Raw genomic sequence first — 26503 nt, 5'->3', positions numbered from 1 at the left:
CCTGTGCCTGCTCGGGACAGCCCCGTGAGGGCTGTGAGAGGCTGGAGTAGGGAGCGCCGGTCACAGGGCAGGGAAGGGGCCGCTTTTCCCCACACTCAGCACCAGCTCATTCCCTGCCGTGGAGCATGGGGTCGGGGCTGTGCACTGCTCCCCACCTGTACTGTGGGGCTCAGGGGGGGCACTGGGAACGAGTGGGTGCACAAGGCCCATACCAGTGTCCTGGGGCCAGCATTGGCAGGGCCCAGAGCAGCGCAGAAGGGGTACAGGGTCCCAGCCAGCCGGCAGGGGCTCTATGGAGCCAGGCCAGCTCCCCCCCTCCCAGCTGGTGCAGCCCAACCCAGCCCCAAAGGCCCCTGCCAGCCTGTGCCCCACTTTAGGTCCCACTGGTGCTGGCCCTGAGACACTGGTCCCAAGATGGTGAGCAGGAGGCGGGGCACCTGTCAAGTGGCCCTCATCAGCCTGCCAAAACTGGTTAAGCGGCCCTCTTCCTGAAATAATTCCCTGCCCCGATCTAGATGTTACTGTTATGAATAGATGTTACTTGTGAGTTGTATCACCGAAATCAATGAAAATACCTGCAGGAGGAAAGGTCTCCAGTACCAATTATTTCTAGAAAGCACACACAACAATAATTACACACTCACTTAAGCTGAGCGAATATGTACTCCAGATTAGGCCTCAGCTTGTCACCAAGGGGGTAGTCAAGAATGTATTTCAGGTAAATCTGAAAAGAAAATATAGGAGGGTTACCAGAAATTGTGGGCATGACCAGGAAAATAGTCAGGGGGCTGGGGTGCATGACTTGCGAAGAGAGGCTGAGGGAACTGGGCTTATTTAGCCTGGGAAAAAGAAGACTGAAGGGCGATTTAATAGCAGCCTTCAACTACCTGAAGAGGGGTTCCAAAGAGGATGGAGCAAGACCTGTTCTCTGTGGTGGGAGATGACAGAACCAGGAACAATGGTTTCAAACTGCAGGAAGGGACATTTAGGTTAGATACTAAGAAGAACTTTCTCCCTAGGAGGGTAGTAAAACAGTGGAACAGGTTACCCAGAGAGGTGGTGGAATTTCCATCCTCAGAGGTTTTTAAGACCCAGCTAGACAAAAGCTTGGATGGGATGATATAGCTGGGAGTGGGATTAGATAACCTCCTGAGGTCTCCTTCAACCCTAATTTTCTATGATTCTATGATCAGTTGTTCCTGAAAACCTGCAGAGGGTTTTTCTAATGGTGTCAGTTAAAGGGTGCATTTTTTCTCCATACTTCTCACTGACATAGCTATGTCAGCAAAACCTTGTAGTGCAAGGCTGAACCTCTGTGCACAGGGGTTGACTTGCACCAAGGACAGAGTGGGGAGATGGGCACAAAGAAACACTACAGATGGAGCCCTGGCCAGAGCTTCAGCACAGAAATAAGCAGATGGAGAGCTGCTGGGTAATGGGGTCAGTCCTGTTGAATGGAAACAAAATCACAGATTTTGGAGGCCAGATGGGACAGTCACAGTCATCCAGCATGAGGTTCTGCAGAACATAAGCCACAAAGCTGCACCTAGTTATTTTTGTCTCAAGTTCACTGCATCTGTGTGAGTCTCAGCAGATGGTTTAGAAACTCCTCCAATCTTGCCACGCACATTAGAAGCAACAGAAAACCCATTTTGTAATCCAAGGGTGGCCAAACTGTGGAATCATGCCATAAGTGGCACAGGTAGCCTCTGTGTCTGGGGAGGGGAAGGCAGCAGTGGCAGATATAGCAAGTGCAAAAAACAGCAGTGGACAGAGCAGGGAGCAGAAAGCAGAGGAAAGGGATCAGAGTAGCACTCAGGGACAGTAGTGGAGCTAGTTGGTAGCACACCTGCCAAAAAGGCCTGCCCCCACTGTTGTAAACTGGTCAAAAGCTGCACTTTCTTCCCTAGTTAACACCACCTGCTATTAGTCTAAATTTACAAAGAATGCTGCAAATTATTTCTTAAGGAACTATTTTAATTGCCTGAAAGCTAAATGTAGGAGACCAGGCACATGCTTTCCAATGTAGCAGATTTCTTAGTCATGGCCTGATGCTCCAAGGACTCCAGAAAGGGGAAAGAGGATTTTTTTTGACTTCTGTTTCTCATTTTTAGTCCTACCTCTGAAACCAAGCTCCTCCAACAATGATTGCTGGTGAGTTCTGCCCTGTTAAATGCAACTCCCCTTTCCCAAACACACATGTAGACCCTTTCTACCTATTGCCAGAAGCTACCAGTTTGCTTAGAATTCAATCTGCACCTACTATAAGATCTCTCTCAGCAAAGCAGGTAAATCCAGCAAAGCATTTAACTCAGCAAAGCATTTAAATCCATACATACAGTATGGATCCATAAATACAGGACTATTTTTAAAGCCTGCAGGTAAATCCATCCCAGGACTTCAAGCTAAGCATGTGCTTGAAAGATCCTAATTCAGCAGAATAGTATCTTCTTCCTTATAAGACAGTTCATGTTATCATAAATGCAAGAGGGAGATCAAACAAAGCAATGGGAATAACAGACATGGAAATACTGATGTTGCTGACTTTCGAAAGGAGATAAAATAAATTAGTGGTTAGAATGTAGAATGGAGATGGGGAACACAAAAGAACCCAGCATGCTATGCCATGCAATCAATTAAAAAGACTGGAAATTCAAAACTGTTAAAAGGAGCCACTTTTCCAACAGTATATTATTAGGCAATGAAACTCAGTGATCACTATCAATCACTGAGACAAGAGAATTTAGAAAGATTCTACAAGGGTTTGCACATTTCCAGCAACAAGGCTATGCACAGTTAGTCATTGCTAACAGAATCTGCAAGGGGAGCTCTCTCACAAGCTCTGGGGCTCAAACGAATCCTGAACTACTAGAAACCCAGGTAATCCCCAACACGGGGGTGGATAATTCCACTCCTGCCAGACACAGGGCTCTTTAATCCTTCCTCTGTGGAATCTCGTGCTGATCCCCTATAAAGTCAGGAGAAAGTCAGGAGACTGGACAGCCTGGACCACAGATCTGCTCTTGTCTAGCAATGCCTACATTCCCCTGACAGCTCAGTTCAGACAGAGCATTAGGACAGTTGTGACTCTTACTTATGTGTATCAACAGTCACAAAATGTCCCCTGTTAACACGGTTTGAATAAACTAGGATGTGAAGCTTAAGGAAACGAACTACCTTGTACAAACCTGTCTGCAATGGACTCGCACTGGCTCACCCTGCCCCGTCACAGCAAGCTTGGCAACCTTCTGCATGACAGCATCAATCTCAGGAACAATCAGCTTCCTGGATACAATAGCCTTAAAAAGAGTGAAAGGACAACCGGAATCACTGTCATTCTGATGGCATATTGACAGGTACCGCAAAGTAAATTAAGGACAAAAACTCTGGTGCTATCCTAACACTGGCCTTTGCATTCCTCTCCTCCTTTCCAAAGAAGCGAACTTGCCCAGACCATTCTGATTTTGCTGGAAGCCCCAATGCATGGGTCAGCATAAGCTTCCTCTTCATTAAAGGGAGGAGGGTGTTGAATCTTTAACAAAAGAATCCATATCCCAAATGTCAGTCAGTCAGTGAAGTGAATAAATGTTAACAAAATGACCACCCAAAACAATATTAAGCAGTGACTAAAACCGTTCCCAATTACCCAATTATCTTGTGATTTCCTCATTTCACTTGTCCTGCGGTCATCCTTCAGCTGAGAGAGAACTAGAATATCTAAAATGTCAAACAAACTTTTCAGTCTGTAAGGGCATCTTAACAAGACCAAAGGCGTTCTGTAACCTTTCACTTGACTGGCAGTCTTGCCAATTTTATCAGCAAGTGGAAAAGGAAAGCACTTTCATTTCTATAGTTGATAACATCTAAGCCACTCACTCACTCCACAGCAGTACCTTTAGAAGACCGAAGGCAGTGGCTTGACGTGAGGAATCGTAGATGTCTTCTTCAGCGTACCCAAGCAACACCTGTAGTTGTTTGTCCGTTATGTGACTCTTCGTATTCCTCACAAGTATAGTCATACACTACAAATTAAAACTGGATGTTATAATGGGGATGTACCAGCACAATCCGTAAGATCAGTTCATACTTCAATTCCATGAAACAGTTCACAGCAAATCATACTCTTCCTGAAACCTGAAATGTAACCTTGTAGGAAGCCTAATTTGTTTTGTACTGCTAGTGCTTTAATATATGATAAACTGTAATTCTGGAGCGTACAGCTAGCCTTGGTTGCATAAGGAGTAATCATTGCTAAGTCTACAGCTAGCAAGTTAAGATCAAAAAACCTAATTAAGTTTGAAGATTGAATGCATGTGCCTATACATGCAACAAATACAGACCCGTCAATTTAATGAGCCTGATCACATGCATAATGGCTTATGGCTGTATTAAGAGAAAAATTCCTCCACATTTCTCTTCAGTATAGTTCACTTTATAACTCTGTTCTAGGGTGACACTAATTCTGCAGTGCTTTTTACCAGTGCATTTGCCAGAAGGACACTACACAAGATGATTACCGTAACTGTTATTAATTTTCCTCTTCCCCAGGCTCATTCCAGCTATAGGTTTTAATGCATTTCAACTGGAAAACAAACTTAAAAAGTGAAAAAGTTCACTTTTTCCTTAAAAAGTGAAAGAGATGGTGGTGATGACATGCTACTCCAGGAAGATATAAGTAGCTAGAAAATGTGCTTCTGTAAACACTTCAGTACCAGAGACACGTGATCAGTAGAATTGCTTAAAGTTTCCACTGAAAAACAGCCAGACAGATTTTTTTTTTTTACCTCCTTATGATCCTAACCCAACAGCTGGAGCTCCAGGACTGAATTGCAATTCTTAGGGTCCTATTACTGTACAGTTCTGATTTCTCAAGAGTATGTGATCTTTTTTGGTTCAACTTACTTTGAAGCAGTTCACAACCAAATGAAAGTTCTGGCCCTTGGCTGCTCCTGCCTTGGCAAAGTCTTTCAGCAGAAGGAAGAGCTGCTTGGTGAGCTGCTCCAGGTTCTTTTTAATAGATGGCAAAGGGAACTTTAAAATCCACACAAAAGACTGCAGAGCACCAGTGATCACCTGGGGGAGGAGCAAAAGAACCAAACAGGTTTATCAGGCTTTAAAGAGCAGTGCTTTTTGGACTATAATTGCAAGCACACAGCAGTGAAGAGAGTGGACCTATCAACAGCCACAACAAGTAAGTAGCCAGTAATTTCTGGAGCTCACGAAATTCTCTTGCTATCTATCAATCACCTGCATCTGGCCCAAGACATAGTACCTCTCAACAAACAGCAACAGTACAGTCCTCAGTCTTCATGAGATTATTTTTCTAGAGGAGGGATGAGTTAATAGTTTAGATTTTTTGATTATGCCAGCAATCCACAAGGAGAGCATTGGAGAATGCTAACCCTCTCACCCAAGATCTCGGCAGGGACCTGGACAAAGTTATCAGAGGCACAAGGGCAGGCCATTGACTCCCAAAGCTACTTGTCTCTGGTTATAAGTGAGCCAAGACTTTTTATAGACAGTGAAATATTATTTGTAGTGGTTTAGTTTATTTGTAATCCACCAGAAGGTTGAGAACATTTACTCACAGTGTCTAGCAGAGTAGGGGACCCAGGGCTTCTAGGCACTACCAATAATGAAAATAAATTTGAGAGTACAACTTGGTGCAGCCTTACAAAAGCTTGGACACTGTGTGCTGTGTCCATCTGTCTGTCCATCTATTCCCCATCTCACCACAATCTTATCACTGAACACCTCACAGTCTTTCATGGTATTTAACTGCACAACCTTGAGATATCTTAAAAAGGACCTGATTTTTCAGAGGGCAGGTGCTCACCACTTTCTGAAAAACAAGTTCCTTTGAGGTGCACATCAAGTTAGTCTCCTGAAATCACAAATCATGTGAAAAATCATAAGCCTAGTGTTTTCCAGCAAATCAGCTAGTCCATCAGATGCCTTTGTTGCAATGCAGAGCACTCAAGCAGACCCCACACTCCTGAACATAATGGTTTCTCCATGCAGAGGGAGAACCTTGTCTGGTAGCACAGTAGTCACTGGGAGAGCACACTGCTGAATGAGTAGGCACCAACAATTAAACTACTGCCTATGCTGTGCACTGCCACATGAGAAAAGCAACCATTGCTCTCACTAAGTGTAGAACCAGTCCAATGCCAAGAACAAATGGGATGATCTGCTCACTAGGAAACCACTCCTGACTCTGATGTTAAAAAAGAAAAGGGGAACTTGTCCAATGGGGCTCGATCATGCAAAGTACTGAACAGCTCTTTTGCACAGCGAAGTCTTCTATGAAGCACCACATATGAAGTCAACAGAGTACTCCATTAACATCATATTAAAGTAGCGCAAAGGGATGATGACTGATCCCTTAGTACTAGAGATACACTGATACATCAGTCCATATCATATCGGCACCGATAGAAGGAAAATTGACATTACTGGCAATCGGCTTTTATTTGGCTGGCGTGGCCAATAATGTTGCTGATAAATGCCATGTGCATGCACGCAGCCACAAGTGCAGCCTGGCAGCTTGGAGAGTAGTGTCTGGCCAGTAAGTCTGTGGGGGGAAAGGACAGGGGGGACAGATCGAGGCACTGAGGGAGGGAGTGGGGCTGGGCCAGGTGCTGCCCAGCGAGGGCAGGGTGCAGGACGGAGCTGTGGGTCATCCAGGGGGCGTGGGGTGGGCAGCTCCTGACACTGCGCGCCCCCCCCAGGGGAGGCACTGGTAGCATGTGCCCCCTGGATCTGTGTGCGAGGCAAGGGTGGGCTGGTGGCCAGGGGCTGCGCCAGCCTCTTCCCAGCAGGAGGGGAGAGCTATGGCAAATTTTGGGGTGGTGTAGCCCCCACAGCTCCCCTCCCAGTGCTGCCACCCCCACTGGGAAGAGGCTGGTACAGCCTGCAGTAGCAGCCCACCCTTGCCCTGCACACAGATCCAGGGGGCACATGCCCCCTGTGCCTCCCCTTGGGGTGCATGCAGCAGCAGGAGCCGCCTCCCCAGACGAGCTGCAGCTCTATCCTATGTTTTGCCATGGCTGGGCAGCGCCTGCCCTTGCCCCACTCTCTGCCTCATCATGGGGGCTTTGATCTGCCCCCCACACCTCTTCCCTTTCCCCCTCAACAGAGTTACCAGATAGATGCTGCTCTCCAAGCTGCTGGGCTGTATCTCAGCAATCAGATCAGTAATTGGCCAATATGGCTCATTAATAATTGGCCATTAGTATCAGCTCAAAAAAACCTTTAGCAGTGCATACCTGCTTAGTACTGGAAACCCACAATATTATTACTATACATTGCAAAGAAAGGGACAGAGGTGAGAGATTGATGGGGCTGACAGAGGAGAAACCAAGAAAAGGGATTAGGAAAAACCTGAGGAGCCTTCTGAGGGTGGGGACAGCAGTGACAACTAGAACTGGAGCAAAAGCAAGTTTCTTTTCTTCCAAGTTACTTGGAAACTAAAGCCAAAACAAATTCACATTTAAAAGATAAGCTTTTTTGTTCCCACAGTGAGGAAAACTGTTTGAACCAGTGATAAGACAAGACGCCTGAAGCCACTGGTAGATTTTCCAACTCTTGATTTATTACAATAAAGAGTGGACGCATTTCTAGATCTGCTTTAGTCACATATGAGTTCTTGGGTTCAATGCAGAAGTAACTCCATGAAGTTTAATGGTTTAATGGACATAAAAAAGTAGAACGAATGGCCCCTTCCAGTCTTAAGCTCTATGCAAATGAATGCTGACATGTCTAACAGCATCCACATGGTAAGAACTGCTCACTATTCGTTTTGGCCATGATTGAATTAGAAAGTCAAAGGCATAACATTATTTCACAGGTTATGAACCTCTTAAGATATCACTCCCTAATAATCAGGTCTTAACATTTAAGAAATACAGTATGAACACTAGAGGTCTTTCACTTAAAAGTGAGGGGAACTCCTGAGATCTGTGATGCTGAAACATTGCTCAGTAGAAGAGGCAGTACAGAGCTTAGAAGTGTACCTTCACATCCCTGGACTGCAGGCAGTTTATCAGCAGCTGAACAAAAGGATCCAGCATTTCTAAAACGCGCTCCTCTGAAGAATTAATTTTGGATCTCTTCAGACTCATGTGCAGCAGCTAGTGTAGAGAATACACATTGTAGTAAGGACAGTGCTTACAATACTTACATGGGCTAAATAAAAACAACTTTTTTCAGGACACAGTAAAATAATGCAGCACCACAGGAAAAGCCTTTAACAAAGCAAATTGCTCCTTGCAACTTTTTAAAGGCACATCACTAAAGTCAATGAAGTTGCATCAATATTCACATATGGGAAAAATCTCACCCGGAGTCCTGAGTCAACCAAGATATACATGTTAGTCTTGCTGCTAACAGGTGCTTTCTGTCCTCGACTTGGAGTAGGTGGGAGGAGCAGGCAGCTTTCTGGTTGCAGACGAGGATCTGAAGGAGGTGCAGCTTTAGTTCTGCAAATCGTCATGAAGCAAAAGTTATTTAGACACTGACCCCCATCAGAGACTTGCTACTGGCAGCAAGCGCATTTCTCTCCATCTCCAGCTGATAGTAAGCACTGCAGGCAGCAAATCCAGGCAGGTGCAACTAAAAAAAATGGCTCAGTGAAAAAAACCTGACCGACAATTTTACTTATCTGGGGACTAACAGGTTAGTTTTTCTTCAAGTCCTGCTTCCATGCTTTTCTCACACATTAGTCAATTCTCAAATTCCTATGAAAGGGCCACCTCAGTGCCAATTTATATATTTTTTAAAACTCTGCAAGCTTAAAGACACTTCAACTTCCAAACCTCTTCCATAATTATTACATCTTCTTCTCACATAAAAACTGACCTTTCACTGTATTTGAGAAAAATGTAGCTACAGTGGAAAATAGAAGGGAAGCGAAATATAGAACTGCAGCAGTAATGACACCACAATCAGACATCCCTCCCAAAGTTCATTTTCTTTCTCTACTGAAGGCTCCCAGCAGGACAGCAGAGCGTGTCTAAGACATACACTCCTGAGCAAGGTCTGTTTCAATCATCTCCTAACCACTGGCATTTTCAGGCTTTGACAGCTCTGCTTTCAGAGTATGGATGGGACATGTTCATAGCCAAGGTGAAGTGTAAATATAAGGCTGTAAGAAGCATGGTGGGGAAGCTCTAATACAGGGGCTGGCAAACTTTTTAAAGACATGGACCAGAACTATCCAGCTCCTGTCTGGCAAAGGGCAGGTGACTTTTGCAGTGCATCAGTGGCAGGGGCTGTGAGGTGGGAGGGAGCAAGGAAGGCAAGGGAAGGAGGGGCTTTCCTTGTGTCCCCACCAAAGCCACACAACAGGGAGCTGTGTGCTCCATTGCTGCTTCTCCCAGCTCCCCAGTCCCTAGCTCCACTGCAAGTCCAATTTCCAGCCAGACCAAAACTGAGCCAGGTCCAGGCTGAGTGGGGGAGCAAGTGTGGATAAGCCAAAGCAATGTGGAAGCAGCTTCTGGCTCTCTAGCTCTGGTGTACCTCCATGCTGCAATTGTTTCTTCCAGCACCCCTGTTCCTGGGCTGCAGTATGAGCACAGCTTCTACCCAGAAGGGAACTGTGGCATGGACACAACTTCCAGCTGCTATACCTCTTTGCTGCTCAGCCCCAGTGTGGGCAGGGGCACAGCCAAATCCCTGCAGCTCTGTGAGCTGGATGCAGTGGATCTGCAGGCTAGATTCAGCCTGCAGGCCGTATGTTGCCAACCCCTGCTCTAATATATTGGGGAAGACAAATCTGACAGTCATTTCAAGTGCAAAAATATCAAGGAATTACTACCCCCCCACACCTTGGAATCGCAAACCAGCAAACACCAAGCTATAAATTGTGTCATTTTCTCTAACTTACTTTGCCTTTTCAGTTAACAGAGGCAGATTTTCACTGATCAGGCCATGGCTGAGCAGGAGAACAGATTCTGCGTTCATTTCCGGATTCAGAATCAATCCTCCCATAATGCGACGCAATGTTTCGTTCACCTTGCGGGATACCTTCAGGCTCGTGGTATTCTCTAAGATCTACAGGTCACAAACAGAAGTCATAGGGAGCTGTAACACATACAGGCAGCTGTCTCTGTGGGGAGTATTTAGGAGTTACAAGGATGGCCAAAGCAGTTTCTCTCATCTCTATTGTCTCCCTGATGATCCCAGTTCTCAAGACTCCAGCACAAGTAGGATCCTGCTGCCTTCCATGTACAGAGAGGTTCCTTCATCTTCTCCTTCCTCTCCACCACTTAACTTTGAGCACCGCCAAGAATCCAATGTTACCGTGAAATACCACAGCTCACAACTGCACGTGACTCCACTCCCGCCAGAGTTTTGTGGGGTAACAGCATTTACCTGATCAGAACCCTGCTCAAGTTACTGGGACTCCCCATGGGCAAACACTTCTACAAATACGGACATGTAGGAAACTTCTGCAAGGCACCACTCATATAGAGCAGCTTGCAGGACAGAGACTCTTACCAGTTCCAGTGAAAGTGATGTAACAAGAGATAGAAAACACCTGTAAAGAGGATGCCTTTTTTTTTTTTTTTTTTTAAGTAGGGGAGTGGAGGCAGGAGGGAAGATGAAAAATATTCCCTTATCACAGATAAAAATATTAATTCCTTATTTTGCCCTTTAAGAGTATACTGACTTCCAGCAGAACAACTGAAATGCAAGGCAGGGCCTCTGTGGTTATGGCATGCTAGCTACTGGGAGCAATCAGGTTCTTCCTTTGCAGGAGTTGACTATGTTCAAAGTAGAGATCCTATCAAAGGCTCTGGTTATGTTTCCTTACCTCTTTTAATGGAAGAATAAGTTTGGTCACTTGGTCTTTCCCTATATACTTGGCAAGGATTTCATAGGAATCATAACTCTTGCTTTGCCGAGCCTCCATGACCTTGGAGACGATTCCCCTGACCTCCTTTTCTTCAGCAATATCTCCAAACAGCTCTTGATTGAAAATCTTTTGAAACACGGTAGGGAGCAATGAGTAAGGACAGCAGAATAACCAGACCAGACTCAATAGGAATGCATAATTTACTTTGCAAATAAGAGAAAAATTACTTGGCAAGTTCACAGTAGACCCCGACCTCCTTCCCCTTATGTGCATAAAGTGACCCATACTGAATTAACTGAGTTGAACTAAACTGAAGGAGCCTCTGTGCTGTGAGGCATATCTCCACAGCTGTTCCCTGCCTACTGCTATAGTGAAAATTTTGGGGACAAGGTGCAGGAAGGAAGGAAACTAAATTTGCCATGACATTGTTATAAAAGGCAATTTCTAGCCTCACATCCCCCATTAGGAGTTGTGCAGAGGCTCCTGAAGTCACAAGGCTACTGTAGAAGAGTAAAATCTTTGAAGGGAGGACACTATCTCCCCACTAATCACAAAAATACAGCTACTTGTTCCAAGAACAGGAATCTGCCTGTGGTCATATGACAGTACTAAAGTATAACTGAAGACAAGCCAAGCCACTTCTTTAATGGCTTGGGGATGCACCAAAGCTCAACTGCAAGCATCCCCATAGAAACATATGCCTGTCCCCTAGACCCTTCCATTTGCACTTGACAAGTGTCCCAATCTCTGTAATCAAACTATGTTTACCTCAATCAGAATGTCTAAGCAAGGGTCCAGATCACCAGCATGCAGCCTACTGGTAAGGCCTTTCAGTAAGAGATGCACAGTGAAAGTCAGCACGTGGACCTACAGAGAGAGAGAGAGAGAGAGAGAGAGAGAGAGAGTTTATCTCAGAACACAGGTATTTGTTATTGGTGGCTTTGTTTCTTAAAGGAGTGCTGCTCAACCTATGGTCTGCAAGCTGCATCTGGCCCACAGAGTTGTGTCATCCAACCTGCGGGGCTCCCTACAGGCCTGGAAATTTGGTGGTGGGGGAGAAGTGGCAAAATGAACTGCTTCCAGAGTGACAGCAGTTAATGCTGCCACCAGTTCCCCACCCAAAATTTATGGACCTGTCGGAAGTCCCACAAGTTGGATGATACGGCTCTTTATTTGGGTTCCAGTGTCAGGCAACAGGTAGATCTGGCATATAGGGTCAGGCCACTATGCAAGATCATTCTGTATCTGGATCTGGCACAGTGGACTGCACCCATGGATCAGCTCTGCACATGGGATCCAGTGGACCAGATTACACCTGTGTATAAACCGCACATGGGATCTACCCAGCAGACCAGCTCTATGCCATCAAGTCCACAGGGCCAGACAGGTTGAGCACTCCTGCCTTAATCTGGGTATCTTGCTCACCTCAAAAATGCTCAAGAAATCCCTGCAGGAAAAAACCCCAAAACTACTTAGGAGACAACTGTTCAAAAAAACCTAATGATAAAAAATACATATTTGCCCATTATCCAACACGATGATAATGAAAAATGCATGATTTCTTCCCTCCAGCCTTCAAAATTTAGTTTTTACCCACTTGAACATAGGAACCTAAAGACACCTGCCGGGACCAACCAATGGAGCAGGCACACAAACAGCTTTAGTGGGACCAGTACTGCTGGCACAGGCTGATACAAATACTTAGAGTTCTACCATCCCACTAATCCTAAGCTGCACTGAACTATTATTTATTATGTGCTAGATTTTAGCAAGGCCTCAAACATCTGGCCCGCAGGCCATATCTGGCCCATGGAACCCTGCTGTCCTGCCCCCGGTACTGACCCTGAGTCTGAGCAGATCCACAAGGGGCAGGCCTATACCCATGACACAAGCCAGCCTGCAGGCTGGATCTGGCCCGCGGACCCCCAGCATGCTTGATTTGGTAGCCGCTCCAGCTGGTCTGAGACCCACACTATGTGCAGTGTGGAGCCTGGGGGAGCAGAAAGTGCATTGCATGTGGCGCAGTCCAGCTGAAACAGCTGCAGCACTGCTCACAGTGGATGCCCAACTTGGACTACGTTGCACATGTCCGCTCCAACTGTTCCAGGACCCACACCACATGTGGTAGTTACATGTACTGCATGCAGCACAGGTCCTAACCTGGCTGGAGTTTAGGATATCATGTGTGGCACAGTCTGGCCAGGGCAACCACCACGCGCATTGTGGCTGCTGCTGTTCCAGCTGGACTGCGGTGAATGCAGTACCTATTCCAGCCACTCCAGGTTCTGCGCTGCACACAGTACTGGTCCAAGGCCAGCTGGAGTGGCTACTAGAACAGGTGTGCTTGGGGAGAGGGGAAAGGGATGAGGTCTGTTGGCTTGGAAGTGGCATTTGAAGGTATGGGTTTTTCTGGAATTGACTTATAGGTATAGGTATAAGGGTTCAAGATGGGCAGGAGGGGTTTAATGGATTTCTAAAGAGCTTGGGAGAGGCACAGACAGCTTCTCTGAAAAAAGATGAGCTGTCTAGCACAACAAAGCCAATGGATGGGCACAGCCTGAGAAATGAGGGGGGGCATGCATACCATGAGATCACAGCTTTCAAAGGCAGACAGGTTGTCTAACACAACAAGGGCACAGAGTGTGGGAACCAAGGAAGTATATACCATACTGTCCCATAACACAAGATAAGTGACACCAGCTACAAGGCCCCAGAGCAGCAGGAGGCCTGAATCCCAGTTTTGGGGGAACAGACCACATCAGCAGAAGGCCCAGAAGGCTACATGGATGTGTGACCACAGACAGATAACCAACCAGAGATGGCCATGGATGAAGAGTCATCAGGAGTCATCAAGGAGGGAGGTGAATACAAAAGCAGAGACTTGAGATTAATAAAGGGTCCCTCCCGTCGCTTCTTGTCCCTCCCTGTTCCTTCTCGGGCCTCCTTCTCATCCTCCCTGAGAGGGGTCCCCATCCCCACCCATCCCTGTCCCCCCTGGGAAGGGTCCCCGAGACCACCATGGACCAAGGGTATACCAGCAGCCCGGTTCATTCACCCCACTGGAGGGGAACTTTGGGCCTCAGCATCCCACCTCCGGACTGCTGACACCTAAGAGAGACAGCTTCAGAGTGCAGCCTGCATCCTGACCAGATGTACTTTAACTCTGATGACAGCTCTAGGATTGGTAGATATAGAATTTTTTGATTGTTTGTACTGTTGTTTGTCTGTTATCACCCTGTATCAATAAACTCGCCTATTATCAACTGGCAGATGTTCTGGTCTGTCTGAGCATTGTGCTCACCTGGAACAAAGGTATAGGGGCTGGGTCCAAATCTAGGGTCAACAAGGTCTATGGGCCCTACCCAGCCCATGGACTGTTCCCATGTCATTCATCTCAGATGAGTTTGACATCAACATGGATGCTGTAAGTTCCAGTGAAAAAGATCATGAGAAGACAGTTAAGACAGTCACTTGAGCTCAGGAGATCATGCTTCTATCCTCACCTCTACCATTCATATTTATTGTGCAACTTTGGGAAAGTCACTTTTGATGAAAACTTGGCCCTAAAGAAGTAAATGGAAAATGAAGTCCTGTTGACTCCCATGGAATCAGGACTTCATCCATAACCTCCTTGGTGCCCCACCTGTAAAATGGGGACAGCAGTGTTTCTTTTTCCATCATGCCTATTTATACTGTAAGCTCTTATAGACATGGACTACTTCCCAGATGTCTGACAATGCTGGTCCCAATTCTTTCCCATACTACTAATTAATACTACTGTTAATTATTTAGCCACTCAACAGTTACACTCCTGCCACTCCTCCCAACACTCACAAAAAAGCAAGAGAACAGGTGAGGAATAATGGAGGGGTTACCTGGTACCCATGGACAAGAGTCGACTGCATCTCTTTTAGGATGTATTGCAGATACTGGGCTCCCAGAGCTTCTATTATTTTAGTGAGGGTGTTCCGTGCAATGTCCCGGATCTCCTGTGCTCTGTTCCTCAGAAGTAAGCAGACTTTCAGGAGAATGCTGTAAACAGAGTGACACCTCAGCACACACACAAAATAGAGGAGAACTCTACTGACTAGGGAGAATGTTTTTCATGGCAATTTCACATTTTTTTTCTGACAGCTTTGCATAAGTTGAGTTACCCTCAAAGCCAGGCACTAGGCCTGTGCGAGCCGGCAGCGATCCCAACCGGCTTCAGATCTGGCCACTTCGGATGGCCACGATCAGATCCGGAGCTCCGGACTGGGTTTCCACCTCAATCCGGCCGATGCGGCTCTGAAGCTTTGAAGCTGCCTCAGAGATCCAGCCATAGGGTATAATGGGGAATCAATGAAATATCTATAAATTTGTTGTTTTTCGTCCAATTTAGATGAAACTTGCAGGGATTGTAGCCTCTGCTGAAAGCATGAAACCTGACAAGTTTCAAGAAGATCAGTGCAGGGGGTTGTGGGGAACTGTATACCAAATTCTTGAAAGCCAAACTCCTGTCATGGCTGTGTGTTACAACAGAGAGGGGTCAAAACTGCAGGGGTGGTAGCTCTTACTGAGGCCACAAAGCCTGCCACATTTCAAGAAGATCAGTGCAGGGGTTTGATGGGAACTGCACCCCAAGCTGCAGACAAGCAAAACTCATGCCATGGGTGACAGTGAGTGTGTTAAGGTGCAGCGGGGTGACAGCTGCAGGGATGGTGGCGCCTGCTGTGGCCATGACGCCTGTCAGCTGTCGAGGAGATCGGTTCAGGGGGGTTCTGGAGCCCTGCACCCCTAGCTGCTGACAGGCAAAACTTATGCCAAGACTGTCTCTGTCTTGGAGCAGTTGATTGTATTGAGTCTTTCCTTTCCTTAGCCTGGCTTTGTAGGTGCTAATTGATGCTCGTTAAGTCTTATGTAGTAGCTAGGTCCTGTGTATTGAGCTGGTCCCTGAGTCAATCCTGATTGATTGATTGGTAACTGGTAACACAGCATCTTAGCAGCCAGGCCTGCAGCAGTGTCTGCCCTCCCTGCCCCAGCCAGAGACAGTCAAGCACCCATGGCACCAGTTTTGCTTGTTCACAGCTTGAGGGGCAGTTCCCCCCAAACCTCTGCACTGATCTTCTTGAAACTTGGCAGGCTTCATCCTCTCTGCAGAGTCTACCATCCCTGAAAATTTAATCCAAATCAGACAAAAAACAACAAAGTTATAGATATCTTATTGTTTCTCCATTATACCCTATGGCCGAATCTCCGAGGCGGCTCCGAAGCTCTTTGGAAGCTCCGAACCATTTCGGAAAGCCTAACGAGGCCAGCGCTTCAACCCAGATGTGCTGCTTTGGACTCCGAAGCTTCTCTGGATCTGCAGCTCTGTCCAAAGCCTCGCCCAGCCCTACCAGGCACATCATTTTCTATTTTCAGAGAAGGTCTTAATACCACGTATGTATCCTAAGACCTCCCCCTAAATGATGCTACTGTCCAGAGAGAAAGGATGATTAAAATGGAGAACTAGATCTGGATTCTCTCCCTGACTCGGTATCTTACCCCGTACCTCCATTTATTAGCTAAGGATTCTATCAAGGCCCTTTTACGAAGATCAGGGTCCTTTTACGAAGAGTGAAAGAAAAGGGCGCAGAATTAAATTCAAAGTCATTATGAAAACATCTGTATTAAAGAAAAGGTAACAACAGGGTGCTTTAGGGCTTTTTCCTCACCCTAGATCAGCGCAAATCTGCAGACTTAAAAAAATGCAAAAATATGCACAAGGCACGTCCTTATTCTTTTGATGTAATGAAGTGTGCTTGAGGAGCTCCATCAAGCAGTGTACCTTGGTAGATTAGCTTCCATCACCTCCTGTGGCAGAGACTGCATCATTTTAACCATCGCAAAAGCTAAAGGGACTCGGATCACCTCTTCATCATTAACAACTTTGGATTTCACGAGCTTGTGCTCCTCATCTCTTTTCACCTGGAAGACGGTGAAGACACAAACTGCTTTGAATACCAGACAGCTTTCATGAACAACATAGTTTCTGACCCCAGAATGATCAGGCAGACATCTTAAGCTAGCAACCTGAATTTTTATCTCAGGAAAATGGCATAGTGCAGTAGCTACGTCTTATCAAATCTTACTGTCTCTTGTCTAATGCATTATATATACATCCATATACATACATACACACATATCTATCTCCTGAAGGGTTCTAGAGCTCTTTGCCAACTGGTCTCTTGGAAGCTGTTTATAAAGGGACTCTGCTCAGAGCAAAGTGATACTTCTCTCTCAAACTGATTCAATGCATCTGAATAGATGTCCACTCCTTCCCCCATGCATGCTGGGTGGAGACAGCCTGGTTTCCTTTATTTCCCATTCTCTCAAAATGTAGCAACCGGAAGAAAGATATACCCAGGAATGTTATGTAGGGAAGTACACACTGGGCGCATCTACATGAGATGCTATGGTGATGTAGCATTGGTGGGCATGACCTGTGATGCCAACACTATTGTGCAGTAGCACTGACTAAGCAAGTATTAAATGACCGTGCAGTAACAACTGTGCAGTCCAGGGCACGTGTAGATGCTCCTGCTGAAGACCTTCCAATCACATATTTCTGGCACCCACTGGAGTTATTGTAGATATTAAAATTATTCTTTCAAGAAAAAATAAAGTTCAGTTAAACCTCACGTGTTAAGTCCTTATACACCCTGTTTACTGAGCACCTCAGTTTTAATGTCTTTAACCCTCTCAAAACCCCTAGGAGGTAGGGATGGACTGTTATTCCCATTTTACAGATAAAGAACCAAGGCTGACAGAAACTTAGTGATCTACCCAGAGGCATACATGAAGTCTGGTGAAACTGGACATTTTAACTCTGCTTTGCCAAATCTCATGCAAGCACATGATCCTTCACCTACTGTACTATACTGTACAATCTGAGCTAACACCTCAGAGCTATTCATTGGTCTGAATAAAGTGAATCAGATGCAATGAGTGGCCCCGAATGTCTCCACACAGGCACGTGAATGTACCAGGTACACTTAACTAGAGGGTTTGTCAGCAATCGGTTCGATATGCCATATGGAATGAATTCCCTTCATCAGCCTCAAGAAGTGGGCTCTCTTTAGGCTGAGGTACCACATGGAAGCCACTCAGAAATCTCCTACCCAGTGGCCCCTGTTCTTGGATGGCTCTTAGCATTCATACACCAGTCATTTACAATGACAGCATATATATACAGGCCTTTCCATGCTACTTGCACACCTTTGCTGCAAGACACCTGTGTAACCTGGGCAAGATGTTCTCAATTACTGTTTCTTGAATGTGTTTTATCAGACACTCCAGCTCTTCCTTATTTCTGGGAAGGGAAGAAATAGATTTGACCACTTTCTGGATGCCCTCAGATTCTTTAGTGACTGCCTGTTCAGGGTGAATTTGTGCTGGGTCATTCTGGTTTCCACCGTCTTCAGGGATGTTCTGGTCCTTCTCTTCCTCAGCTGGTTCCTCCTCCCCCTCACTCCGCTCCAGTTCCATGGCTTCTTCGTTCTCTGCTCCCTGCTCAACGTCCATGATATCTGCATCTGTCAAATGAAATCAAAACTATGCACTAAGTAGGTATAAAACTGAGACCATGGAAAGAAAATAGTGTAATTCTCCGAGTCTGAGCAGCGCTCTCACACTGTCAACCACAGGCACAACAAGCAACAGAGCCATTTCATAGTTGAAGCAGGAGTCATGTTGAGTGTCTTTGATAGCTATGACTATGAACTACACTTAGTGCCTTGTCTTGCAGCCCCTTCTCACATCGGGTAGTCCTGTTTGACAGTGGGGAAACAAGCCAAGTTGGCACCTGGGACAAACCCTGCAGGACAGTGGTGGGGAAAGGAGTGGGGCATGCGTTCTGAGAGCCAGGGGATGGGGGGCACCAATCCAAGAGAAGCGGGGGAGGGGGCAGGAGGCATAAGCAGACTTACTCATGCCAGGAAATCTAAATAATCGTCTGAGCTGCTGCACGTGCTTCACCTACCCAGCTCTGCTGCTCTTAAAGCCATAGCAGCTGGGACCTGGTTCTGGAGTTCCCAGCATGGCAATGCTCTCAGGGCATGGATTCTGCAAAGGCTGGGTGGAGATGTCAGTGCCCCTCCTAATTCGGCATCTGGGGCAGGTGACCCTCTCACTTACCCCTAGTTATGCTACTGCTGTTTGACTGAATAAGTCTACATGCAAGCAAAAAGGCTGCAAGACTGGCTCAGCAGAGAACATTGCCACAGAAACCTAAGAGCCGACGTTCAAGTTTTGCCTGCTACCATTTCATATTTGTACTGGGTAAGAGCTATTATTCTACGTGCCCTACTGTGAGACAGCCCTGCATCACATGCAAAAGTCACTAGGCAGACAACCACAAATGCAAACAAGACAAGTTCCTCAATCACAGCTGCAGTAGGATGGACTACCTTGCCCAGTCTTTGGCCAACGAAGAAATCCTGCACTACTACTCCCACCAGTGTAATTTAGAGTACCCCCTGAACTAGCCAAGTTATACCCAGGCTATTTTGGTCTGTGGAAGCCTTAGGTTCAAAGGAAAAGTAAGGTGGTTTAAAAGCTGCCTTGCTCCAACCCCTCTCCTCACTGAGCCATGTACCAGAATAAAGACTGTAGTACTCCCAAGAAGTATCTTAGTCAAACCTGGCTTTCCAGTTAGTACAGGGTAGGCAATTATTTCAGCTGGAGGGTCGCTTAACGAGGTTTGGTGAGCTTTGGAGGGCCGCATTGGTAGACCCGCCCCTTGCTCTTGCCCCCAGGTCATACTGGGATCGGAAATCCTGGCCCTAAACCCTGACCTTTGCCATTAGAAGTCCCTTCCTTTGCCCCCCTGAAAATACTCCTTTTGGGAGGGTGGGTTGCTATTTGGGAACCAGAAAAAAACAAACCGGACGCTGGAAGTCAAATACCTACTATAGCATATTTTAACTTTATTACAAAAAATATTTTTGTCGCAATTTGACTATTGTGTATAGAGGTGACTGCATAACAACTCAAAAATAAAGTCTTAATCCTGTATATTGTGTGTGCGTGTATGCACGTGTGTGTGTATGGTGTGGGGGGGTTGTGAAGGCGTGTGGCTCTGTGTGGGTGGGTAATAGGGTATGTTGGAGAGGTGTATATGTGGGGAGGTTGTGGGGTGTGAGGGAGGGTGGCGACCCCCCCACACTACTTTCATAGTGTGCAGGTCCCACAGCCAGCGGCAGCAGCAGCAGGTGGGGCATTCAGGGGATTTGGGGGGCTGCGCCCGGCACAGGCAGTGGTATTTGGTAGAGCATGGCTCCAGCCAATGCTGCACATGGGGGCGAGGAGTGCAGCCTGGCGGGTCGCCTCTGCCACCAGGGCTCCCCACTGCACACATGCAATACCTGTACTTGCCTGCCACTGGAAGGGAGCTCCATGCGCTGGAGCTGAATGCCTTTGCCGCTCCCTGCTGCGCAGGTCCCAGGACTCCCTTCCTCTTCCAGCAGAGTCCCAGGACCTGTGCAGTAGGGAGTGCTGAAGGCAGCTGGGTCCCGTGTGTGGACCTTCCCTCTGGTGGCATGCGAGTGAGGGAGTTGCACATGCGCAGCAGGGAACCCCAGCAATACAGGTGGCCCAGCTGGGCTGCGTTCCTCACTCCCACATGCAGTGCTGGCTGGACCCAGGCACTGCCAGGCACCAGCGCCTGTGCCAGGTATAAGCACCCCGAGCACCCCCACCTGCAGCTGTCACACACCGTGGGGACAGTATGGGGGAGCTTCCACATCCCCCCACCCTCCCTCACACTAACAACCTGCCCACCTGAGCTCCATGCTGCTACTGCCCCTCTGGGTGCAGGCTCCATGCTCCTGCCCAGCTGCAGCTCTCCCACCACCATTGCCCCTGTCCCTGCCACTTCCCTACCTGCTGCCCAGAGTTAACAGGATGCTGGGGAAGCCAAGCAGGTCCCCTGGCGGCTGCAGCAGTGGCAGCAGCGGCCCCACTCCGAAGCTGTGCACTGGTCGGACCGGGCCTTTCCGTCCACAAGGGGAGGGGTGAGGGCCAATAGGGTACGTCGGCCAGGGGGAGGGGTATATAGTGAGCACTTCACTCCCAGCCTCATGGGAGGAAGGGCTGGGCAGGGTACAATTAGTTGGTGAGTGCTGCAGGCTAGATTCAAGCGCCTGGCGAGCCAGATCTAGCCCATGGGCCATATTTTGTCCGCCCCTGAGTTAGTGGATAACTTGAATGTATAAAGCAATAGAATGCTTTAAGTATCAACACACTAGGCATGTCTACACAAGACACTTACTGCACATTAGCCTAATAACACTGTGCAGTAGTGCGTCACAGCACAAACTGTGCTAATAGCCTACTGCACAGTGTTATTAGGCTAATCTGCAGTAAGCGTCACTAAATAACTGTGTGTCAACACTACTACAAAGTAACTCTAGGTACTGTGCATTTAGTTAATACTTTATTAAGCAAGTACTAAATTAAAAGCATTATCTAAGGCACATTAATGAACGTGTAGGTGTGCCCACTGTAGCCAGGGTATAAGTTTCCATCATCAAGAATCAAACTACTCACCTTCATTCTGAATTGTCTCAAGACGCTTTTCAAGTGTTTCATGGTCAAAGTGAAAAGCTTCTAGTATGGTCACTAACAAGCTGTCAAGCAGATTGAAAAAAAGATCAATTCTTGGTGCAAAAAGGAAAGGATCTCCTGATCTCAAAGCCTGATCTTGCCACTTATTAATTTTTCAAATAATTATCACTTACAAAAGCCCAAGTCAGAGAAAATGCTAAAAATCCTTCAAATATTCCTTAAACATGATTTTTGTAATGAATAATTTTACATTTGTGGCTTTAAAAGTAAGTAACAATAAGCAATGAAAAAACAATCACTGTACCTCACACCCAGTTTTTGACTGATCTGTCCAGTTTGCAAAACATGAATGAAATGCTTTAAATGGTACATATATGCTGACCAAGAGAGATGCCTGCAAACAGCTCCTACAACTTCAACTGAAGCAGTTATCATATTTTCATGCTGTCCAAAAACAAACAAAAATCAAATCACTACTAGCATACTTTTTTAAAATTACTACCTGCAACCTAGTTAATTCAACAATTCATACAGCTAAAAGAAAGGGGGTTTTGTATTTAGATCTTCCAGACTTCCCAGAGTCACCAGAAAATGAATCAAATAGAACAAACTAAGATGTTGACCTTTTAATGCCATACCACTGCTTAAACATGAGTTTAACTTTACCTGAACAAGGGAACAACTGTGTGCAAAGTTAAACGTATATAAAGGGATTTCTAACATCATGAAAATGTCTTGAGTACCTGTTTACTAAGTATGATTTAAGAAGCCCCACTGATCCCTCACTGCTTCTGTTTAGAGCAGTGGTGACCATCCTTTCTGCCACATGGGCCAGAAGAGCAATGCCTGGTCTGTCCGCAAGCAAAATCCAGCTGGTCAGCCAATCCAGCACACAGGATGGGCATGGCAGGGCCCAATCTGGCTGTGTGGAGGAGGCTGGATTGCAGCTTGGCCCCAAGCCGCTTGTGCAAAAGTTTGGGGGATGGGGGGGATGGGACAGGCCTTTACCCCAACTTGGCCACACGGGGGAGAGAGGGCACGACTCAGCTACACGTGGCTTGGGAATCTGGCGGCAGGGGAGGAGTGGCAGTATTAACTGCTGCTGCTCCCCCGCCACCAAACTTCCAATCCCAGTGGGGAGCCCCATGGCCTGGATGGCATGGCTTTGCAGGCTGGATCTGGCCTCTGGGCCAGGAATCGAGCACCTCAGTTTCAAGTATTGAAATATATATGGCAGGTGGGAATAACTTTAACATTAAAAAAAAATACTTTGGGGTTTTAAAATCTTCACAAGTCTCTCTAACTCTGTATTACAATTTCTTCATTCAAAAGACTGTTTGTTGTACAAGAATGACAGAGTAGACATCATCACACTAGGTTGTCTATTTTCATTATAAAACTGATCCTGATTCCAGAAGATCTCAACCAGTCCCTGTATTTTTTTTCCAAATGAAATCTAATTTTTGTTATGTCAATCTCTTTTGGTTGGTACTGCATGCATATTGTACCATATATATTTTGCTACCAAGACAGTAACTGATTATATTTCATGGGCAAGCTCTCTCCAACAGAGCATCTATTAATTGCCTGGAGGTGGAAAAAAAAATTCTGTCTAATTAGGTTTTAAAATGAATCGTCTGAATGACAGGAAATAAGTAGTACAGAAAGCAAAATAAGTAATCAAGGGAGCAGCCCTGCAAAACAGCATTGGGTAAGCATTTTATGGAATTATGGCCAAACATTTAGTCTACCTTTACCAATGGGAAAAAAGGCAGAGAACTGTCATTTGAAAAGCAATATACTCCACATCCGTCACACTAAAAAATGCTGGAGGCAGAAAGACATAACTAGGATGGATGCATTAGTGTTAAATTAGCTTGATGTTAAAAACCTACCTTAAGCATTTTCTCATCAAAAATAGTTGTAGTTGCATAAGGCATGATGTAATTTTGCAGAGACTTGGAGGACAGAGCAATCTTGTCTTCACTTATGTGCTTAGCTAATTTCTTTAAGGCTCGTGCTCTTCTGTGGATCTGAGAGAAATTTGCAAGGTAATTAACAAGATTCTCAGTTACAGAAGGTCAGAAAACAGAATCCAGGTGCTCAGCCTGAGAGGGTAAAAAGAAGTTCCAAGTCTTGTCCCAAGTCCAAAAGACTACAGACCCAGCACTAGGCACCTCTGACAGACCAGGGCTGTCATTTCTCTTTCTACAAAAGAGAAGTAAAAAGCAAGGGAGAACCTTGGCCTGTCCTTTCCTTTGAGGTGCAGCTCATGGGTCCCAAGGGAAGTAGCTGGGAACCATCCCATTCAATCCCATCCCATTCCTTGTCACTTCCTTGAGCTGCTCCCTAACTCTCCTATCTGGGTCACTCCTGTTTGGTAAGCTTCCTCTTACTGTTGCTCCCTCCATAGCTTCTCTCAGCCCCAATTCTTTATAGGCTGCAGCTGCAACTGTTTCTAACTGGCTGCTGGGTCATTGCTGAGGCAGGCAGTTAAGCTCTTCATTAACCTCTTTCTGACTTCTGCTGTGAGAGGTATATATAACCTGTCACACCTGAACGAGAATCCAAGACATTAATGAATACTTAAATGTGATTGTGATCTTGTTAGACAAATAAAGATGATCAAAGATACTGGGACCACATTATGAAAAATGTCATGCAAATGGAAACATAATATAACTGTTTTTTTTTAGAGACTTTCATCTCTTCAGGGATGGTAAAGAGCAGCTTATTTTCTGTCTTCAATCTATATCTTCCATTCATTTTAGAAGAAGAATAGAAGAAGATCTATTTTCTATCTTGAATCACTTTGCTTAGAAAGCACACACCAAAGCAACTGTTTCAAAATCATCAAGAAAACATTGAGCCTAAGTCTCTATCTCAGTGAAATTTAAGACCCACATTATTTTAAAAAATGTAACCTGGGTGATCCAATGCTAGATGCTCTGGTGAAAAAGAAGTGCTGCCTTTTACCTGAATATGCTTCATGTTCTCAAAGAAGTCCATCTCAGGGTCATGGCAGTCAGTCAGCTGGACCAAGTCTTGAAACTCAGCATGCTTTGGAAATGTTTGAATCAAGCAGGAAAGCAATGATGTGTAGTCTTGTTGAATGCTCTACAAATGGCAAATGGCCATGGTAAGTGTTCATAAGAAATGCAACAGAACATCATTTAGAACAGGTCTGTTCAATGTCAGAGCTGCCAGGGGCCACGTCGCATAGGTGGTGGGTTGCAGGCCCCACGTTGGGGACTGCATGGGCTCCTTAGGAAGTCCACTGTGTGCAGCCCCTCTGCAATCACCCACCACTGCTGCTGTGAGAGTTCTCCCCACTGCCACCACTACATGAGTGATTTCCCCTCTCTCCAAACACACACATACACCACTGCCACACAAACACCGAGCCTCCTCCCTTCTCCCCACCCCTGCCCCGCTACCACCACTGCCAGCTGGACAGCCGAGAATTAGAACAAAAGCTAATCAAGTCAACTTGACTTCCAAAGCTACCTGTTGTTTGCTATTTGTTACAGATACATTTAGCTTTTTCAAAGTACACAAAATACAGCAAATCTCTGTCCTACAGAAACATCAAATTTAGAAGGTAAGATGCAGAGAAAACTACAGCAGGAGGAGTTAAGGATTTTTTAAAGATCTGAAGCAAGAATAGTTTTTCTATGCAGGGAATTCCCAATATTTTTTCACATACAATACATTAAAGAATAAAATATGCACTGTGTTTTTGAAAGGTATAATGAAGGGAAAAAAAGATCTTTCTTTATAGTAGCTGTAGCAGCAGCTAGGGAGCTGAATCTGCTCACTGCTCTGCTCCCTGTGAGTTTCACATAGATTTTACTTTCACTTTTACTTGGTAACAGGCAGAAACTGTTCTCACTATTTCTGGTACATAATGCAGACTATAATTTCCAGCACCTGTTTTTTTCCACAAAAAATGTGTCTGTTGTATGCAAGAAAATATGGTACTTGCATCTACCATTATAAAGGTAAGGATGACCAAATCATAACATCAAGACAACCAGGGGATAAACATTAAGATGTTAACTACTTACTTCAGTTTTGCTTTTCAGGCCTTTTCTCAGAGCTTCCAGGAGAGTGTGCTGGATTATTTCTTTGTATTCATCTTCTGTGTGTTCAATTTCTGCTAGCCGACGGATAATGCTAGTCAAACACAAGTTGGCACTGTCGCTTAAGGACATATCCCCCAACTGATGGAGATAAAGAGAAATTACAGCATGTAAGATTAGCAGCAATAGCAAATTTAGCATATTTTCACCATAAGCTACAGTTTCACAGCTTGATTAGCATCTCCCCTCTCCCAGCAGACACCCAGGTTTCAGCAAGCTGTAGCACAGGGATCATAAAAATTTTGCCAGAAACAGTGTTTGGATACTGCTACAAAAGAGAAAAGTCTTAGCTTCTATGAAAAAGGGCAATTTGAGAAGTTGTTTGTTATCTTTTGATAGTGATCAAAAGAACTGGAATACAACATTAATTAAACAAGTACTGTATTAATAAACATGAGAAAAAAAATTCACCAACCTGAATGGTATAGAAGCAATTATGCATAACTGGAATGATAAAATTGATATCCACTTCTTGCATTTCTTTGATACGAGAAGCAATTGCCTGGAATGCTGACAAGCGAACATCAAAGTCAATATCATCAAGATGCCGTTGATCAAAGGCATTCAGCTAAGAGACAGAGAACAAAACAAATAATTAAAGAGTTTAAAACATGTTTTAACACAATGTTGAAAAAAAGGGTAAAAAAAGTGTACGCACCTTAACTACATCTGTAATGTATTTCAAGTCACTCTTGAAATCAGATAAAGTCTAAAAAAAGAAGCAAAAAAATCCAATAAACAAAACTAAACTAAACATGGGAAATGGATCATATGCAGCAATTACGTCAGAACCTTCAATCTGTTCTTGCAATAATCTAACATTTAGTTTTGACCACTTTAGAAAGCAAGATAAAGTAAAATGAAAGGGGGAAGCTGATGTTATTTTGACAAAAAGGGCTAATACATGGATTTATTT

General features: G+C 45.5%; 1 protein-coding gene across 2 annotated transcripts in view; it reads right to left on the bottom strand.

Moving 5' to 3' along the window:
* Positions 1-26503, bottom strand: part of UTP20 (UTP20, small subunit processome component) — a 101275-nt gene that overhangs the window by 13107 nt on the left and 61665 nt on the right. For both annotated transcript variants that reach the window (XM_019545141.1, XM_019545139.1), the window contains exons 34-52: positions 26246-26296; positions 26003-26155; positions 25513-25668; positions 24422-24562; positions 23341-23478; positions 21750-21889; positions 21428-21507; positions 18098-18414; positions 16668-16807; positions 14734-14890; positions 11627-11725; positions 10817-10984; positions 9887-10053; positions 8342-8480; positions 8016-8132; positions 4903-5073; positions 3894-4022; positions 3189-3299; positions 645-724 (exon numbers count right to left, since the gene is read on the bottom strand). In XM_019545141.1, coding sequence (XP_019400686.1) covers positions 645-724; positions 3189-3299; positions 3894-4022; positions 4903-5073; positions 8016-8132; positions 8342-8480; positions 9887-10053; positions 10817-10984; positions 11627-11725; positions 14734-14890; positions 16668-16807; positions 18098-18414; positions 21428-21507; positions 21750-21889; positions 23341-23478; positions 24422-24562; positions 25513-25668; positions 26003-26155; positions 26246-26296 — 2654 coding nt within the window. The remainder of the gene's footprint in view (positions 1-644; positions 725-3188; positions 3300-3893; positions 4023-4902; positions 5074-8015; positions 8133-8341; positions 8481-9886; positions 10054-10816; positions 10985-11626; positions 11726-14733; positions 14891-16667; positions 16808-18097; positions 18415-21427; positions 21508-21749; positions 21890-23340; positions 23479-24421; positions 24563-25512; positions 25669-26002; positions 26156-26245; positions 26297-26503) is intronic.

This window comes from Crocodylus porosus, unplaced genomic scaffold (genome assembly GCF_001723895.1).
Source record: "Crocodylus porosus isolate Cpor-Errol unplaced genomic scaffold, CroPor_comp1, whole genome shotgun sequence".
Lineage (NCBI taxonomy): Eukaryota > Metazoa > Chordata > Crocodylia > Crocodylidae > Crocodylus > Crocodylus porosus.
Note: the sequence above shows the minus strand (reverse complement) of the source record. Positions and strands in the feature narration are given on the sequence as shown.